The 19,687-nt window shown below is 52.8% G+C and overlaps 1 protein-coding gene across 7 annotated transcripts in view; it reads left to right on the plus strand.

Moving 5' to 3' along the window:
- Nucleotides 1–19,687, plus strand: part of CPNE5 (copine 5) — an 89,548-nt gene that overhangs the window by 12,938 nt on the left and 56,923 nt on the right. For 5 of the 7 annotated variants that reach the window (XM_027603977.2, XM_027603970.2, XM_027603969.2 and 2 more), the window contains exons 2-3: nt 2,541–2,581; nt 3,348–3,394. In XM_027603977.2, coding sequence (XP_027459778.2) covers nt 2,541–2,581; nt 3,348–3,394 — 88 coding nt within the window. Of the gene's footprint in view, nt 1–2,540; nt 2,860–3,347; nt 3,395–19,687 lie in introns of all 7 variants that reach the window. The other 2 variants (XM_027603974.2, XM_027603975.2) reach the window with 1 other exon arrangement.

The following is a 19,687-nucleotide window of genomic DNA, read 5'->3' on the forward strand; positions in this document are numbered from 1 at the left end:
ACTGCTCTGCTCAGCACCGGGTCAGTGATGACTGACCCTCTGACCAGACTCACTATGCCCAAGGGCTCCAGGGCAGTCCTGATGGAGGAACTGTGTTAGCCCTACTTTACAGATGGGGAAACTGAGGCACAAGGAAGCCAAGTCATTTGGCCACGCACTTAGCCATCAGGCTGTATAGCGGCCAACTCTGACCGTGATCAGACACCATGCAGGTGGAGAGACAGCCTCACTCAGCCATCTGGCCATTCCTTTTGGTCTTCCTTCATCCATCCAATCTGCCAGCCCCCTGGCTCTGAGTCATGTGCTGGTCGGGCCTGCCGCAGAGGTGGGGTCCCTAGCATGAAGGAGCAGCTGGTCGGTGTGAGAGATCGATGCCCCCCTCACTTTGCAGCCCGGCGTGTGCTGAGTAGGGACATGGGGTCCTACAAGTCAGAGGGTTGCACACCACAGGCCAAAGAGAGCTCAGGGGAGGGGAGAAGAAATGGTTGTTGATCAGGGCCTGTTCAGGGAAGGCAGAATCGAGGAAGACAGATAGGAATGGGTCTGGAAGGCTGATGAGGATAATCTCAGCAGGGAGGAGGGACCGGGGTTTTTGTCATCCTCAGGTGCTATGGCAGGCTGACCCAAGCCCCAGGACTCAGTAAGAGTCCTGAGGTCACTGGGCAGGGAGCCACTGAAGCTACATGGCTGGTTCTATTTCTCAGGCCACGTGTGTGCCTCTCGCCCAGCTGGGAGGGTGGGCAGAGCCAAGGAACGCCCTGCCTGCTTCTCTTTGAAGATAAGACCCCATCTCTCCTTCCCTCTGTCTCTCTGTCTCTCCTCCTCTGTTCCTCTCCACCCCCCCCCCCCCCACGCCACACACATACACACACAGAGGCTGAAATCCAGGGTCTCACTAGCCTAAACATGACAAAACCTGAGTTCCAGACCCAGACCTTGGAGAAGTCAGAGGCCCTCTCCTGAGTCTCATATTCCTTTTATTTTTAATGTATTTAATTTAATTTAATTTATTTATTTGTCAGAGAGAGAAAGAGAGAGAGAGCACAAGCAGGGGGAGGGGAAGGCAGAGGGAGAAGCGGGCTTTCTGCTGAGCAGGGAGCCTGACGGGGAGCTCAATCCCGGGACCCCAGGATCATGACCTGAGCTGAAGGCAGCCACTTAACCAACTGAGCCACCCAGGCGCCCCGAGTCTCATATTCCTGATTTGTAAAGGAATTGGAAAAGGTGACCTCGGAGGTCTCGTCCAGCTTGAATGTTCTAAGGTTTTGTGCAATTATAGAATTTCATTATAGAATTCAAAGATAAACCCCGGCACTCTCTTTAATAAAGTCCTCTCCGCCACACCCCCCCAACCTTCTTTATTACTTCCAGCTCCTAGCCGTGCCTCAGGTTCCACCATAGTAGAGGCTTCTCTTGGGTGTGAAGGCATTTTGTTCTTTACTGAAATCAAGACAGACACTTCTGCCCCCAAACCTAGCACACTGCAGGAGGAGGTGGTCAAGCCAGGTATCGGTCAGCCCACTTTGGTGTGGATGAACATATATAAAAATGGTATCTTACCTGTTCCCCACCCCCACCCCCACCCCACCCCCGCACCCTTCAGAGCCATCTTGTGTGTCATTTCATCTGCTGCTCCCTGCAGTGGGCTGGGAGGTTTATCAGATGGTTTCCAAAGTGACAGCAGGCCGGAGCAGGTCTGGTGCAGGAGCGGTGGAGACCAGCAGAGGGGGTGTGTGTCTTAGGGTCCTGGAGGGCTAGCTGCCTTTGGGGAAGAGGCCCCTGAGTGAAGAGAGTGGAACAGAGGGTGGGGATCTGGGAGAATCGGGAGCTAGTATTTGCAGAACGCTTAGCTCCAGCCCTGACCCATCACTGGGGTTCAAGGGTGGGAGCCGTGATCACATGGACGCAGGGCAAGAGCGGCTCGCCCCCGTTCAACACCTCTCAGTCCCCCAACGTGTCCATTCTCCTGCTGCCATCCTTTCAAGTCTGATTATCAGGGCCACGTGTTAGCTTCTGGCCTTGACCACGGAAGGACCCTGTTCAAAATCAGTCGGCATCCCGTGGGGGTGTCCTTGGTTCATCTATCAGCATAGGTGAGAGATCCAATAAACTGGCTCTACCTAGAGCCCTCAGGGAAGGGGACATGAGGTGGCTAAGGCTTGTTTGCTTGATTTTACTTTTTTTTTTTTTTTGAGAGGTAGAGATGTGGTAAAAGAGGAGAATTTCTAGAACAAGCTAGGCCATTGGGCAGATGGAGATTTGGCTCGAGAGTGAGGTCCTGCGGGATGCAGGGTACCCAGCACGCATGGCGCCGGTGGGGGCGGGGGAGATGGGCAGCCGCACCCCTCAGGAAGCAGGGCTGAGGGGCCTCCAGGGCCTGCCCGGTGCCGGCTTTAATGAGCACCCAGGAGATGTGGCCGCACGAGGCTCCTCTTCCTGTTTTGCCTGCTGCCAGGCCTGAGTCTCACCCCGGGCCTGACTCGCCTGAGACCCTCCTTTCTTCCACCTGGGCTGACTCCTCCTCTCTCCCCCTCTTTCAGGAACCTTTTGGACAAAGACATGTTTTCCAAGTCCGACCCACGTAAGTCCTGCTCTGACACTGACAACAGTAACAACAGCAACGACATTGAGACGGATTGCAGTGACACGCGGGAGCCCTTCCCCTGAGCTCTAACGCTGTGCCGGGCCCCGTGGCGGGTGCATCCAGGCTGTTGACTGTTTTACTGAAACTGTCTGGAGAAGGAGAACTGCGGGTCTGACCCTTCCGCCGCAGGAACTTGTGAAGACTCAACCCAGCCGCGGGGGTTCGCAGGGGTTCAGGGTGTCTGGGGCCAGGAGTTCTCAGTCCCAGGGAAACCAGTACGTTTCAGAGCCCGCCCCGACTGGCTGTGGTCTGGGGGGACGAGCACTGATTTTCGAGTCCAGGGATCTAGCCCTTAGCAATGCCATTCAACTCTCTGACCTTTGACAGGTCACTGGCCTCCTCTGAGCCTCAGTTTGCCCATCAGTGGAGTGGGACTGATGATAGTAATAGGCCTCATGAGGCTGCTTTGGGCTCTAAAAGGATGACTGATTCGGGTTTCAGATGTTCTCTCCTGCCACATCTCTGCAACTCAGTCCTCCATGAGCCCTCCATCATGTTCTGGCCTAGATGTGGACAGCCCCGGACCCCCTCCACGAGGGTGCCTGTCCCAGACATGCCTAAGTTCTAGCTGACTCCAGACCCAGCAGTGCTACCCAGGCCAGAGTCTCCTGAGGTGCCTCCCCCTCCAGAACCCTCCCCATCCGGGGCCCCCACCTTCCACTTGGCCCGGGGTCTTAACCCTGTTTTTCTCCTCTTCCCACAGTATGTGTCATGTATACTCAAGGGATGGAGAACAAGCAGTGGCGGGAGGTAGGTGGCCCCTTCCCCACCCCAGAAACATTGCCTGTCCCTCATTGTCTGTCTGTTTGTCTCACTCTGAAGACATCCCTCCTGATGTGTTTTGAAGTGCAGCATCTAAGCCCCTGGGAAGGATAGTAAGGCGTGAAGAACGTGGACTTTTGTCCCTGCTATTGCAGGAAGAAACATGGTAGAGGGGAAAGTTCCTGCCCTCTGTAAGCCAGTCTGAGGGAGAGATATGCCCTGGCCTCAGGGAGCCCCAGTCTGAGGGGAGAGACAACCCTGCCTCAGGGAGCCCCAGTCTGAGGGGGGAGACAACCCTGCCTCAGGGAGCCCCAGTCTGAGGGGGGAGACAACCGTGCCTCAGGGAGCCCCAGTCTGAGGGGAGAGACAACCCTGCCTCGGGGAGCCCCAGTCTGAGGGGAGAGACAACCCTGCCTCAGGGAGCCCCAGTCTGAGGGGGAGACACAGCCCTGGCCTCAGGGAGCCCCAGTCTGAGGGGAGAGACAACCGTGCCTCAGGGAGCCCCAGTCTGAGGGGGGAGACAACCCTGCCTCAGGGAGCCCCAGTCTGAGGGGGGAGACAACCGTGCCTCAGGGAGCCCCAGTCTGAGGGGGGAGACAACCGTGCCTCAGGGAGCCCCAGTCTGAGGGGAGAGACAACCCTGCCTCAGGGAGCCCCAGTCTGAGGGGAGAGACAACCCTGCCTCAGGGAGCCCCAGTCTGAGGGGGGAGACAAAGGGAGTCCAGGCCCAACAAAAAAGACCTAAGCCTGGGTATAGCATCTAGCGCCATGTCTTATCTACACCAGCCTTCCCTTGGTTTCCGAGCAACGTGAGCATTCAGTTAGGTGATTCCCTGGCCTGGAAACCTTCAGTGACTTTTCTCTGCTTTGAATCAAGTCCCAACTCTTTAGCTTGGCTTCCGAGCTCTGCCAGGAGCCTGGGGAGTCCCTCCCAGATGACACGACAAGAATGAGAATAGCCAGTCAATCCTCAGTAGCCCAGACTCTTCATTAACAAACCTCCTCTTCCTTGTTGGAGCACCACTTGTGCTGCTCCCCACCCCTTACCCCCAGGCGTGGCAGGAGCAAGTGGCCGAAGGGGGTGAATTTTACTCATAAAATGTATGGGAAATATTTCCACAGGGGCCGGGCTAAAGTTTACTTTTTTCACCCTCTCCACACTCTAAGCCAATTAAAGTGGAAACCAGATTGCTGGAGAAACATTTAGCCTACTTAAGTGAACTAATTACTTTTGAGGCCTTTTGGCCAAGCTTCATAGAAAGCAGCAGTGTGCTAATGTAGTGATTCATTCAGGAAAGTCTGGAAGGGCCTCTTCAGAAGGGCATTGCTCTACTAGCCATTAATGACATTCAGTAATTGCGACTTGTCTCCATTTGGGTCAGGGTCCCTGATTGTCCCCGTGGCATCATTTCCACCTGCACCCTCAGGGCGGAGCAGACGAAAGGCGGGAGGCCTCGCTGCTGGCTCTAAGCCCTTTCTGGAGGTGGAATCTGGAGCAAGTTGCTTACCCTCACCGTTCCTCAGTTTCCACATGTGTAATATGGGGATAACACCTCCCTGGTAGGCCTGTGGTGAGGGCGAAACAAGGTGATGGATGTAAGGTGGCTGGTGTGTAGTCATTGCTTGGTAAATCCCATTGCATAGCATCATCCAGAATGTGCAGGGCCTCCCGGTCACTCCCCCAGTCGGTCAATATTTGCAACAGTAAGCATTTATGTGTCCCAGGCAACATACCAGGTGCGGTGGAGAAAGAGGGAGATAGTCAAAAAAGCAGAGCTTCACCAAAATCGTGAGCTAGACTCGGAGTTTGCCGTCTAGGAGGGGAGAGTCACCCGTGTGAATAATCCTAACAGAGAAAATGGGGAGCAGAGAAGTGTCCGTGAGAATAAGAGGGGAGTTCAGAGGAGAGAAAGTTCCAGCCAGCACGCCATGTTTAGCCCAAGCACTTTGATAGCTCACTGGACTTTTACAAATCAAATGGGACCAAACACAAGGCATCTGGCCAAGGGGTGCGTGATATGGAGCAGAGGAGAATGGGGGTCACGAGGAACTTCAGGGATCGTCTGGCTCTACCTTGTCGGGCCAGGACCGGCCTCCGGTGGTGGAAGCAGGGCAGCAGGACCCCAGTGCAGTGGGAGCATCTGCTTGGAGGAGCTGGGTTTCAGTGAAGCTGGGGGACATGGCACGAGGGCCCAGCAGCACAGCTGGTGGCAGAAGCGAAGGCGCGGGTGGGGGGGGGGGCAACCTGGGCAGGTCAGTCTGCACTTGGGTAGCTGGGCGAAGTAATAAGGGGCTATTTATAAAGGAACGCTCGGGGTTTAGGGAAACCAAAGAGGGGTGATGAATCACCGGGCAGGCAACAGTAGAAAGCCATTGCTATTCCCGGCCTGAGGAGGTCAGGGGAGGCCAAGGTTCCTGGAACCCCAGGGGGACTTCCCAAGAGGAGCCCGGGCAACATAACTCTCTTTCCACCCTCTGCTCTCCTGCCGGTGCCTCCCCCTGGTATAACCCCACTGGAAGCCCTAGCGTGGGGGACTGTTGATGCCGTCCACTCAGGTCTGCCTCCCGGGCACAGGGCAGGGTGGACAAGGCAGTGGATCCAGAGGGGCAAAGCGAGACAGCCCAGGATGGACAGCGAGCAGATGAGCGAGGTGGGGCAAAACAGAGGAAGAGGCAGCTAAGGGAGCTCACGGCTCTCAGGCTGAGGGCAACTGGGGCTGTGGGGTCAGGAGGTCAGAGCAGGAGGGTCCCTAGAGATAAGAGAGGCTGCCCCATGGACAGTCACCACCATGCGCAGCCTTCAGGGGTGGTGGTGGCAGAGCTCAGGTTTCAAGCTATTTCTGGAGAAGAGAAGACACACTCAGACATACCGGGACCCTATTTCTTTGCCTGATTCTCTCTATGACCCACAGAGGACAGTACAGGAATGGAGAATTTAAAACAAAAAATCCGGATCCATCTCTGGAACTGCCCCTGGGATGGAAGACTGCTTTTGCTCATAAACAGGAACGGGCTCCCACTTGTTAGTTCCTTGCAAAACGTCTGTTAGCAGAACCTTGGCCGAGAGGTAATCATCCTGTGACCAGGAGGAGTCAAGTGCAGGCACAGCGGTTTCCGCAGGCAAGGTCCAGACCCTGGGGTTTGCACAAGGCTACAGAGGGATGAAAGCTGTTCTCTCAGCCCCTGGCTGTCAGGTTTCAGCTGATTTTAACTGTTTGGGTCATTTTAAATGCCTTCTGAGAAAGCTCCATCTTCCAGCACCTAAATCTGTCAATGCGTTTTATGAAAATTGACTCAAGATGTAATTTTAGCCCAGGAAGTCGAGCACTATTTGCATCAAGGTTTGCCAGGGCCTTCTGCGTGTCCCAGGGAAGGCAGGATGACCAGGTAGGAAGGGTCCCAGGAACCTTCTCACTGGGAGGAGCGCCTCTCCGTTCCCCCTTTGAAAAATATGTGGGCGGGTGATCCCTGCTCCTCCCTTGCCAGACAGCTGTCCTGGCCAGGGGCGGTGGGGCCTTGGAAACGAGGAGATGGGTATTACAGAATCTTAGGGTGTCCCCTGCTGGACTCACGCTGCCTGCCAGGGATTGGCCCCACACAGGCCTGCCAGAGCACTATTTTTGAGCAACCTCGGTTCCTAGAACATTTAACACCCACTGGGAATGACAGTTCACCTCTAAGTGTCAACAAGAATGTGTGGATACCTACTGTGTGCCACCGTAGAATGCTGGGGATGCAAAGGGGGACCAGACACTGTTTACAACCAGAGGAACTCCCTTTGGCTTCAGGAAGAGACCAATAATGACAATAACAGCAATAGAGAATACTAATAGCAGAGGCATCCGACTTGAAGCGTGAGACTTTGGCTCAGGTCATGATCTCAGGGTCCTGGGGTTGAGCCGTGGGTCAAACCCCTGTTCGGCCTGCACTCAGCAGGAAGTCTGCCTCTCCCTCACCCTCAGCCCCTCCCCTGCTCATGTTCTCTCTCTCTCAAATAAATAAAATCTTTTAAAAAAGAAAAGAATGCTAATAGCAGACACTTCTGTAAGAGTGATATGCTGGGCACAGGTTCCAAGTATTTACATATAGTAAATAATTTAATGCTTACAACCACCCCATTCAGAAGGTATTATTACTACTATTATTGTATTTATTGGCCCCATTTCACAGAGGAGGAAATTGAAACAGACAGAAGTTAAATGTGAGAGCAACTTCTGGAACAATGATATTTAAGATCTATAATAGTTATATATAAAATATATATGTATAAATAGTTATATATAAAATTCCATTCATCCCAAATTCAACCCTCCTTAGATGCACAGAGGAAGCTGATTTTCTCTTCTGCATGTTCTTTCAATATCTGAGGACAGCTCACACAGCCCTATTGGTCCACTTTTGGGCAGATTGATTTATTTATTTTTAAAGATTTTATTTATTTGAGAGAGAGGGGGGCACATGTGGGGGCGGCGGGGGGGCACAGAGGCAGAGGGAGAAGCAGACTCCCCGTGGAGCAGGGAGCCCACTGTGGGGCTTGATGCCAGGACCCTGGGATCATGACCTGAAGCGAAGGCAGACCCTTAACCGACTGAGCCACCCAGGTGCCCCCACTTTTGGGCAGATTTAGAAAGTGATTATTTCTATCAGTACTTCCTCTCTATATCACTGTCTCTTGTCCCTTTACCAGTCGGGTCACACCCTCTGGACCCCGGGTCCACGCGTCGATGTTTTCCCCAGAGGGGGTGTCCTGCACCACCCACTTACATGTCCAAACAGGATTCTCCCAGCTCAAACTCCGCGATCGGATTTTTGACCCTCAATATGAGATTTTGCATTTATCTTTGTTATATAGTAGACTTGTCATTTGGTAGATTCAGTCTGTTGTCTGGCTGTGAAGATCATGTTGAATTACGATCGTGCTTTTGGCATCTTGGGTCTGCCTCCTGGTCCTAGGTTAGCTGCAGTCGCTGTCCACAAGAATGATAAAGGGTTGCACGGGATAGAGTGTTGTGGTCCCCTACTGGAGATCTTTTCCCAGACTGACCTCATTCCTCTAGTTGGTTTTTGAGATATGCTGTTCAGCCACCAAGGAGCTACATAAGCTGGTTATAATCCATCCCATTTTTCCCGATCTGTTCTCTAAGTGCTTCATGAATAACTGTCCTTTGCCTTGTCAGATGAGGCCCTGAACTTGACGTTTAGAACCCTGCATTCCCATCTCAGCTCTGAGATTTATTAACTATGTGACATGGGTGAGGTCTTTATCTTCTCTGAGTCTCAGCTTACTCATCTGTAAAATGGGACTCGGAGTGAGTCCTTCTTAGGAGGACCAGCTAAAATTACGCTTGTGAAAATGCCTCGAAGTACTCACGGCAATGTGCCATTGCCCAGCTCGAGCGCCCAGGTGCTCTGTCACAGTGGGAACAGCCATACTTGGAGACCCTGTGGACTAAACCAAACCTGAGTGCCCTTCTCAGCCTAGAGCTCCGGGACCCAATTGGCCTTAAGGAGTGAGGGCTTCCAGGAGAAGCGAAACACGTCAGCCTTGTGTGGGAAGGGTCCTTCCTCAGGAGGGGCTCTTCCAGGAAATGCTAAACCCAGGGACACCTTCATCACTGTGCTATGCCCAAAGAGCATTGCAGAGTGGCACGCTGGCTCAGTGGGGGACCCCCACTCCCTGCCCCTCTGGTGCTTTGTCCCAGGGTGTCTCCTCTTAGTCTGCCCACAACACCCTGCATCTCTGAGTGGTGGCCTGCCTGGCTCTTGCCCCCTTCCAGACCCCAGTCATCCTCCCTGGCTCTGGCCCTGAAGTTCACCCCCATGCTCACCCCCGGCAGCCAGCGTTTTTTTCTCCTTCTCCTGAACAGAAAAGGGCCTTTTCCTGGTTCCAGTGGCTCTCAAAATCACAGCTCAGGAATTCAGCTGTTTCCCAAGCCTGGGAGACAGTAAACATCAGCTTCTTAGCCTGGTGTTCGAACGTCTCCCGCTTGGACTACCCTAAAATTGGCTGTAAGAGAGGAACTGGTCCCGAGTGAGCCCCTGTGGGTGCTCTGCTGGCTCATCCCTAACCCTCAGCCACCTGTGAGGAGCTGCAATGGGTCCACATCACTGATGAGAAACTGAGGCCAGGACAGTTGAAGCGGCTTGTCCACGGCCATGCTGTGAATTGGCGCAGGATTGGGACTCACATCTGTTCTGAACCTCCTAAGCCTGGATGGCCGTCCAGAGCTGTCAGGCCTTTTGGGCAGCTCTGCTTCCACACAACCTTGACCCCGAGCCCACATGACCACGAAAGCAAGACTCAGGCTGATTTCTGCCATGCACACTCGCTGGTTAAGTTGAACCATATGGATTTGCATTTGAAAATTTGAAAAAAAATGGCAGTTTCACATAGTCTAATGGTCAGGTTAGACTCTAATCTAATATTAGCAAGTGGCCCCTAATGACCTGTGTGCGTGTCCTTATCAGCTCAGCGAGGTCCCAGGGCCTGCTTCTCGCCTTAAAGGCTCATCAGAGGCCGGCCGATGAGAGATGATATTCCAGCACTGGGGAGGGTCAGGCAGCTTCTGCTGACAGCAGAGCCCTGAGGTATCAGAAGCCCAGGCCCACTCCCAAGGCGTGAGGTCTCTGCAGGTTCTCACGCCATGTTTGTGCAAGTGCTTAAGTGCTTGTATGGCACTTCAACCATATGTGTGTCTCTCCACACCTTCCTGTTGGCAGTGAAAAATCCTTGCTAACCTCTGTCTGTGAAAAGGGTTCTCCAGTGCCTGGGAGATAATGTATCTGAGGTGACATCTCCTAGTTAGGGCTTTCAAATGTAATGTCCAACCCTAAGATGGATGAAACTCACTTAAAAAAAATATTTTATTTTATTTTTTAAAGACTTTATTTATTTTTTGACAGAGAGAAAGACAGTGAGAGAGGGAACATAAGCAGGGGGAGTGGGAGAGGGAGAAGCAGGCTCCCCGCTGAGCAGGGAGCCCGGATGTGGGGTTCGATCCTAGGACCCTGGGAGCATGACCTGAGCCGAAGGCAGACGCTTAACAACTGAGCCACCCAGGCGCCCCCTATTTTATTTTTTTAAATATTTTTTCATTTATTTATTTGAGAGAGAGAGAGAGCATGAGCAGAGGGAGGAATGGAGGGAGGGGCAGAGGGAGAGAGAAGGAGGCTGCCCACTGAGCAGGGAGCCCGATGTAGGGCTCCATCCCAGGACCCTGGGATCATGACCTGAGTCGAAGGCAGACGCTTCACTGACTAAGCCACCCAGGCGCCCAAAAAAATAATTTTAAATAATATATTATAGACAGTAGAACAAAAGGCAAGCTGTTGGACTCCAGGCTTTTCCCACCTCACAGCACATCCCCTGCCTTCTTCCCTAGCTCTGTCCCTCCCCTTGCACCCAGACATTCAGAGGCCCCAGGCTGGCCTACTTCCACCCTCATGCTGTTCCTCTAGAGGAAATCCTATAGCCATGCACTTGCCTTTCTCCGACTGAGCCACCTTCGACCCTCCCTGAGGCCCCCAGGCACCCCTGTTCCAGCAGCCAAGATTGTGCCCCAATAACTCTGATGGTTTAGGGTACTCAAAGAATCAGCCAAGATAGTTGGAAAATCTGACGTGTAACAGCAGACCTCCTTTAGGATGTGCCTGGTGCATGCCCAGCATCAGGTCTCTTACTTGTCCCCGACCCTTATAACGGCTTTGCAGGCAGGTACAGATTATTTCCAGACCTCAGAGAGCTGATGGAAATTGCTCCAGGTGCCATGCCTAGGAAACCAGGGTTCTCTCCCTACTGAACCACGGAGGAGGGGTGGTGTCGTGGGCAGTTCCTGGGTTTGTGTCAGAACCTCGGTATTTAGAGCTGCGTGACCTTGTAGTAGATGCTTATTCTCTTTGGGCCTCAGGTTTCTCACCTGTAAAATGGACAGCTAACAGTACTTACCCGGCTGGATTGTCTAAGGATTAAAGAGAACGTAGGATAAGGTGGAGGAATCAGGCAGGCAGTTGGTAAGAGGTAGCTCTTGTTAATAGTATCATCGATGGGCTCTGGGTGCCGGACAACATACCAAACAGTTGATACGCTCTATCCCAGGTAACCCATTCTATAGACAGCAGCGGGGAGGCCAAGAGACAGGAAGTAACTTGAGTAAGGGACTATGGTATCCTCCAGGGTACAAAGCTGTAGCAGCGAGGTCCCTGTCCTCAGAGACCTTATGGGGAGCTGGGGAGACCAGACACAGACATGGAAGAATCTAAAAGCCTTGTTTTCTTCATCTTGGTGAGAGTGTTGGAGCAGATCCTCTCAGAGGCCCCAAGCTCCAGACGGTGACTAGACCAGAAGCCACCCAAGTAGTTTAGACGTGAATTCTCAACACTTAACAGCAGGGAGAGGTCCGGGAGGCCTGGGAGAGCTTTCAGGGGGAGGTGGCACCAGATCTGGGCCTTGAAGGATAGTGGGGAGAAGAAAGGGCATTCCGGGCACAGGGCTTGCCGTAAGCGAAGCCTGGTGGTGGGAACGTCCTGTGTGTTTAGGAGCCGGCAGTGACTCAGCCTGGCTATGGCCCAGGCTGTGTTGGAGGGAGGGGAGAGATGAGCTGAGGAAGGGAGGGCCGTGCCCCCTTGGGAACCCTGCTGGGAGTACAAGGTCTTTGATTTAATCACAGTTTCCAAAGAGTCAGCAGTCAGTGAACAAGCATTTATTGAGTACCAACTATATGCCGCCCACTGATTCAGGCACATAGTGGAGAATAAGACGGGCAGAATCCTTACTCTGGAGAGGCTTAGTGCAATCAGCAAAGAAATTGGTTAATTCCAGGTATAGTTTGATAAGTGCTATGAAAAAGATAAAAGAGAGTGACCAGGGAGGAGGGGACTGCTTTCATTAGGGGGCCGATGGAGTCCCTTCTGAGGGGCTGGTGACTCTAATTGAGTCCTGAGTGTTGCCATGCATAAGTCTGGGAGGGGATGTTCCAGGCAGGGGGTACAGCAGGTGCAAAGGCCCTGAGGTGGGGACAAGCTCGCTGCACTCAAAGGACAAAAAGAAGGCCTATATAATTTGAGTGGTGTGAACAATGAAGACAGTGGGTGATGTGGGGGCAGAGGTTTGTAGGGGCAGATCCTCTAGGGCTTCATAGGCCACATAGGAGTTCAAACACTGCTCTAAGTGTGATGGGAAGCTATTTGAGGGTTTTGAGCTAAGTGGTGATGGAGCCCTGTTTATGTTTTGGAAAGACAGCTCTGGCCACCGTGTGCAGAGCGGATTACAGGCGAAAGGACTGCAAGAGGAAGACAATTTGCAGTCTTGTGGAGCTCCTGGGATGAGACAGTGGAGGGCAAGGGCAGTGAGGATCCAGTTTGTCCAATGGGCAAGAGTTTAAACGTGAAATGAAATGACCCTCTGCCACCATACTCTGAGCCCAATTTGGGATCCCTGATGACCAACATAGGACCTGACCCCAGCCACACGACACAGACCTCTATCAAAAGATTTCAAGTAATGAGTGGATCATTATTATTGCTAAACCTCAAAGCAGGAGACGTGCCTCTCTAGTTGGTGGGCACCAAGGCAAGCGTGGGGTTGGCTTTCTGGACTCTCCTGTTTTTGCAGAGAGGAGTCTGCCTCTTCAAGGAAAGGTCCCACTTGAGCCTCGGGGCCCGTGGACAGCCTCTCGTGGCCTTTGCTCTTATCACGCAGTGGGATTTTCAGGGCCTTCCCTCACCATCAGCAGGAGCAGGCAGTCTGGGACTGAGGTCTGCCTTTGGGGACCAGATAGGTCACGGGCACCTGCTCTTGGTCTTAGGGTTAGGGCTTTAGAATCTGCTTTGGCACAGCCAGGTACTGTCACGGTGTCCCTTGAAATCTTGACTCTGTCACTTCCCTTAAACTCTCTGAGCTTTAGGTTTTTTTCCTCCGTAAATGGGATCCCGATGCCTGCTCACTGGGCTGTGGTGGAAACTTCAGGACAGAATCGCTCAGCACAGTGCCTGGCTACGCTCAACCCTTATAAATATTATTACACAATCCCGTCAGACAAAGCCGGGAGGAGGCTGTGCCCCCTGTCTTGCTGCTGCTCCCTCTGTAGGAGGCCGATGACGACATTTCCTAGGGCTGGTGTGGTTTCTACATCAGCAGCGCCCCATGATCCCCCTTGGCCCTCACCACACCCCAGACGAGGAAGCAGAGGCACAGAGGGGTCCCTCCTTGGCCCAGCAACTCAGCTAGACAGTGTGGAACTGGGGCATGTTACGGCCTTCTGAGTCTGCCCATCTGGCCAGGCTGCTGTCAGAGAGGGCTTTTCTAGATCCCGGGTTTGATGTGGTGTGTCAGGGGCCAACTGTGAATTTGTGTGTGTCTCCTGCCACCCCTCCCCCTACTAAACCAGAGATGTTTTGTGAGTTCTGTGTAATACGTTTGGCAGGAGGCCAAGATTTCATCTGAAGAAAGGAGTTTGCTTTTCTGGTAAACCCCAAGGTTCTAGTGCAGGTCATTTGGTGGCTGATAAATCCCTTTCCTCTTCAGTGTTAGCGTCCAGGTGCCCTTTACGCTTGTGGCTGAGCCATTGAGAGCGTGGGCTCCAAAGTCAAGGGGACTGGGTCCAAATCCGGGCCACCACCTTCCCGGCTGGGGCTCTTAGGCAAGTGCCCCGGCTCACAAGCCTGCTGTGAGGAGTAAAGGAGCTAATTCTCGTAAAGCGCCTGGCAAGAGACAATGCTCAACAGTGGCTCCATAGATGAAGCCCCAAAGTGAGAAACCAGAGCTTCACTGGGAGGAAACACTGTGGGTGGTATCACTTCAGACAGCCTCATGCCACTTGGCAGGAGCGATAGACATTTTGGGGTGCTCTGGAGGACAAGTGCCTTTAGGGCGGGGCTCGCTCAGGGTGCTCCAGGGGGAGCGGACCCAAGACTCAGCCGCCCAGGCAAGATCAGGGCACGGGCCAGTGGAGACTGTTTTGCCAGCTACTTGGCAGTGAGGCTCTTTGGTAAAAAGGCCATTCCCCCAGGAGCTGGGACTTTTTAACAGATTATCTGGAACAATGGCTAATTAGGAACTAAGCCTTTTGTCAGGAAGTCTTTCATTCTAAGCTTGGCTGGTGCTGATGTCTGGGGCCAGAGAGGGAAAATTCTGTCCAGGCCTGAGCAGGGGGAAGGCCTCTGGAGCCTCCGGTCTCCTTATTCACCTCTGTCCTTCCTCACCTAGAGGCCTCAGTGCAACAGGAAATGGTCTGGAAGGCACCGGGTCACAGAAGTCATGGTTCACTCTGCTTGGCTTTAGGTCAGCTCCTTCCTCTCTCTCGGCCTAGTTTTCCTTGCTCTCCAAGGAAAGAGGGTGCCCACAGAATCCTGGAACCCTCCAATAGGGAACCTCAGAGAACTTTCCAGACCCAAGATGGTGCGCATGGAACCAGGTCCTCTGTGCTCCTCCTTGAAACCCGGGCCCTCCGTCCTGGTGTCCAGATTTCAGGCCATTCTCCAGCCTCAGGCACCTACTTGGGCCCCTGTTCCCAGCACTCAGCTTGCTGCCTTTTCCAATTTCTATTTGAGTCAGATAGCTTTCTGGCCTCTAATTTTAATCCCGGTGAACATGATTCATGAGGGGCCAGGGCTGGGCTCTGCAGCAGGGCTTTTAGAATCCCCGATTAAGGAGCCACCAATTACATATGAAAATTATAGGGGAGCTCCGGTTGGGGAAGGGTGGGCAGCTTTGAGGTGGAGAACCGTCTGTCAGCTCTGGCCTCCTTCTGTCCCAGGCGGCATAGCCACTGGGGGCTTTGCAGCTGGGGGTGGGGGGGTCTCTGGAGCTTCATCCAGCTGTAATTTGTAAAAAGGCCAGAGGTGCCTAAACCTGGGGCCGTGAACATTGTTCAGGCTTGCAGAGCCACCCACTCATTACTGAGGCTGGGGACCGCGGTGAACACCATGGAACTCGATGGCTCCATCACTCCTGGGAGCCCTGGTCCTCCCTCCCCACAACTGGGTGCCTCTGGGAGGTCCTTCTGGCCTCCTGGAGCTCCGTTCTCTCATCTGTAAAATGCGGATGACGATAATAACGTCTCCATGGGGTCACTGGGGGGGGGGTTGAGTGAGATCACGGATGTGGAAGTGTTTTGAAGATGAGGAGTCACAATACCAGGCAGAAGGAGGAGGAGGATTTGATGGAAGACCTGAGAGAAACCTGACAGAGAGGGTGACAGGCTTCTGGGAGAACAGGGCACTGCTCTGAGCTGGAGCTAACCTGACCTGGGCTCCCACCACAGCCCTTTTCCTCATTAGCTGTGACCTGGGTCAGAGCACGCCCCCCAGCCCGCTTCTCTGCCTCTCTTTTCTCATTGCTTGAGAGGATTTGATTCCTTCCAGCTCCAAAGTCTTCAGGTTCTAGGTCAACTTGTTAATCAATAAATCTTTATGGAAATCATAGGAGGGGCCAGGAGTGTGTGTGTGTGTGTGTGTGTGTGTGTGTGTGTGTGTGTGTATGGTCTGTAGGGATTGGAAGTGTGGGTGAGGGGTGAGCAGAGGAATAGGTCAGGGGCACTCACCCGTGCCGTGTGACCTAGAGCCTCCCCAACCCATGGGAAGAGTCAGCAAGGTGAAAGAGAGAGCAAGCATTGGAGAAGTTCAGAGGTTCAGCTGCAGGTAGGAAAACAGCAGAAGTAAAGACTGGATAGGACATAGTCCAAGCCTCATTCACAGTATTGACCTCTGATTGGTTAGTGACTACATCAACTCCTTCCTGACTTGGAACCAGGCCAGACAGCCTGGGTTCAAATCCTGTTTCTACCACCCACCAGCTGTATGACCTTGGGCAAGTCACTCCAGCTCCCTGAGCCTTATCTTAGTTCATTTATCTGTAACAGGGGGATAACAGTACTGCTTCATAAAGTTGTTATGAAGATTAAATGAGACAAAATGTGGGAAACACTTAGCACCTGGCTGCCCCTAGGGCTCTGTGAGGGTTATTCTCAGTCCTGAAGATAAGCTCTGCAGCAGAGACGTTCCGGGTCAAGCTTCACGCACATTTCCTTCTGTCCTTCCCCTGGAAGAGGGAATGCTTTGCTCTGTCTTAGCAGTGGGGAAATGCAGCCTCTGCGGGGCTATTCTAGGTAGCCTCCCATAGTAAATAATAAGCAACAGAACTCTGGACAGTGGGGGGTCCTAAACCCAGGACCTAGCTACCCCTCTACACCACGCTGGCTGCCCCAGTGCCCTCCAGCTGTGGGTATTTGCAGGGAGTTGCCGGTGGGTTGTGAGGAGGGAGGGGTCCAGACTTTAGAAATCTAGAAGCAACAGAGAAAGTCTCTTTCCTGGCTGCCTTGCTTTGTACCTCCTAGCCCGGTAATCAGTGTGTCTGAGCAGGGGTTGAGAGGGTCAAGGACTCTCCTCTCCTCTCCACCCTCACTAAGCAGCCTCCTCGCCCGAGGGGTCCTTCTGCTTTAGCTGTCCTGTCAATGGCAGGGGAGTGAATTTTCTTCTCCAGGTCCGGGTCTCTAAGCAAACCTCACACATTCTACTGCCCCCCCTTTTTTTCTGGACCCATGCTTGTGGGAAGTCCACGGGCAGGGCAGAGCCTAGATCTTAATGGAGTAGCTGCTTGGTAAGAGCAAAGGGACAGCCCTGCATTTTCCCCTCCGCCTTGTCTGTGTGTGGAAGATGTCTTGGAGAGAAACCACTCAGAACTGGGGCCTTTTGGGCATGGAAGGTGAGCAGGAAGTGTTAGCAGTTCGAGCAGGGAGCATCTTAGAGGTAAGGCTGAGTTGAGAGACCCAGGAGAGACACATTTCCTTGGGTGCCTGGGCCAGGGTTTGGGATTCAGGAAGGACCAGAGTGTAGAATCACTAATTTGCAGAGCTCGTTTTATGTCCCAGGCTGCCTTCTAAGTACATGACATGAATCAGATCACGTAAGCCTCCAAAAACCCTATAAGATGTGGATAAATTGTTCCCATTTCATGGAAGAGCAAACCGAAACAACAGGACGGGGGAAGGGATTTCTCCTAGGTCACACGGCCAATGAGTAGCAAAACCAGATTTGAACCCAGGAAGCCGGGCCCCAGAGTACTCTCTTCACTTCACTATTCACTGCTTTCTGTGGGAAACCCTAAGATCTGTCTTCAAAGGTAGAATCAGGAGTTCTTAAAGCTTTCTGAAGGCATGGTTTTCCTTGAGAAGCTGATGAAAACCATAGCTTCTCCACCCGGAAAATGCAGACATGGACAGACGGACATTTGCATTCAATTTCAGGGTGCCACAGGCCCACTTAGAGCTGATTAAAAGCCTCAAACCCTGACTCGAATCGGGTAGGTGTTCTTCCCTAACTGGGCCTCATTCTGGCAGCTCTTTGGATGGGACCAGGATGGCCACTTTCTACAAATCCGAGGAGGCTGGGGTGGGGGCCCTGGCTCCCGAGAGTTCCCACTGGGGCCCTCAGGGTGGGACAGCTGTGTGAAACCCTGCATCCCAGAAGGTGGTCACGGGACATTGCGCATCCTGGCTGCACGAGAGGGGGTCACGCACTTTATTGGCGGCATGAGCATTACACGGTGTTTCAGCAGGAGTGGGGTGGGGACTGTTGGTTTATGTTCACTTGAGTTGGCAATTGTATGTGTTATGAACATGTTTGCTGAGAGAGAAAATAAATCAGTCAGGGCCCCAGTGGGAGAACGAGTTTCCTTAGTTGGTTTAACTGAAGAGATTTAATGGATTTCTCTCAAAGGTATGGGTGAGGTCGAGGAAATCCACAGAGGGTAGTGCAGCACCCCGGGCCCGGCACCAGCGGGGAGCTGTTCTCACTTTCGGCTTGAAGGGGCAGGGAGAGGAGACAGTGCTCTTGTCTGTGAGTGAGAAGGCTGGGCCAGAGCGGGAAGAAATACCCCAACCTCTCTCTCCACCCGTCTCCCATGCTCATGCCTCCCATTGGCCAAACCCAACAGGAACCCACAGGGCAAGGGAACCAGGGTGATGGGGTCCAAAGGGGAAAGGGTCCCCTGGTGTGTAGAGCAGGACAGAGAAGGAGCTGGATGGGGTGGGGGCAGCAGTGGGAGACTCTCCAGCACAGAGAATAAGCCTCCGAATCCGTCCAGGCCTCGTTGCCAGCCCCGTGCCCCAGTGCAGGGCAAGCGGCCCATGTCTTGACAGAGGATCCCCCACTCCTGGCCTCCTAGTTGGACATGCAATGGGAAGACCTTACTTGCCTGACCTGGGTTCTCAATCCCAGCCCTGCAGCGGCCCTTGCCCCAGGGTGCTTTGGCAGGACCACTGCCCACCAACCCCCATAAATCTCAACTTCTGTGTGTAGCAGAGCCCCTGGGAGCCGTTTAATTTAGTCCTTAAAGAAGTTTCAAGTCTGCTTTCCCTTTGAGGGTCCCACTGGAACTGATGATATGTAATTACTGCTGCTTAATTGATATTCTTGGGGCTTAGTCATAGAGGTTTTAGGAGCCCTCGGGAGCATCTTTTCTGGCATGTCAGGAGCTTTTCCCACTGGGTTTTGTTGCCAGGGACAAGACGTGAGCTTTTGAGAAGGTGAATACCCTCATTTCCAGGCTTCATACTCATTTGTACTTTCTTTTTCTTTCTTCCCTCCTGGGAGGCTGTTCCAGGCCTTGAGGTCAGGGAGGTCCCCCTCACCTTTCTTTCTGATCACTCAGCCCCTTCCCCGATTTCACACCATGCCCTAGCTAGTCTGCATTTGCCCCTTAAGCAACAGTTCTTTAAGGCTGTCTGTATCAGAATCGCTTGGTAAAACAAAGATTTCGGGGTTTTTCTTCAGCTTTGCTAATTAGAGAATCCTTGTGCCCACTCGTGTTTGGTGGCCTATGCCCCAGACTGTGAGCAATGCCATGCTCAGAGCCTGGAGTGTGGACAGAGGAGTTCAGAATGGACCAGAGGGAGGGACAGGCACTTCCAGGGAGCTGGAAGAGTGTTCAGGGCTGGTTCAGCTCTGATAACAGGTGGTCAGGGTTAACCCACTCTTCCCTTCGCCCCCCAAGCAGGATTTGCCATACAGCATTCAGACTGTATACTCTCGTGCTAATACCTCATCTGTCCAAGTCCCTTCAGGCTTGGAAACTATAATTCTATGTGGAATGAAATACAGCCAAATTGATTTTTTTTTAAACACTAGTTAGGTTGTTTCCTGTTGTCATTAATAGGGGTATAAGTTGGGCCTGACAGAGACTTAGTGGCTTCTTGGATTTTCAAAATCCAAGTTTTTGTTTTTGTTTTTTTTTCTTTGTGATTAGCCCAAGTAATGAAGGCTATAAAACATCTTTAGTAAGTCCCT

This window comes from Zalophus californianus, chromosome 7, assembly GCF_009762305.2.
Source record: "Zalophus californianus isolate mZalCal1 chromosome 7, mZalCal1.pri.v2, whole genome shotgun sequence".
In the NCBI taxonomy this organism is placed as follows: Eukaryota; Metazoa; Chordata; class Mammalia; order Carnivora; family Otariidae; genus Zalophus; species Zalophus californianus.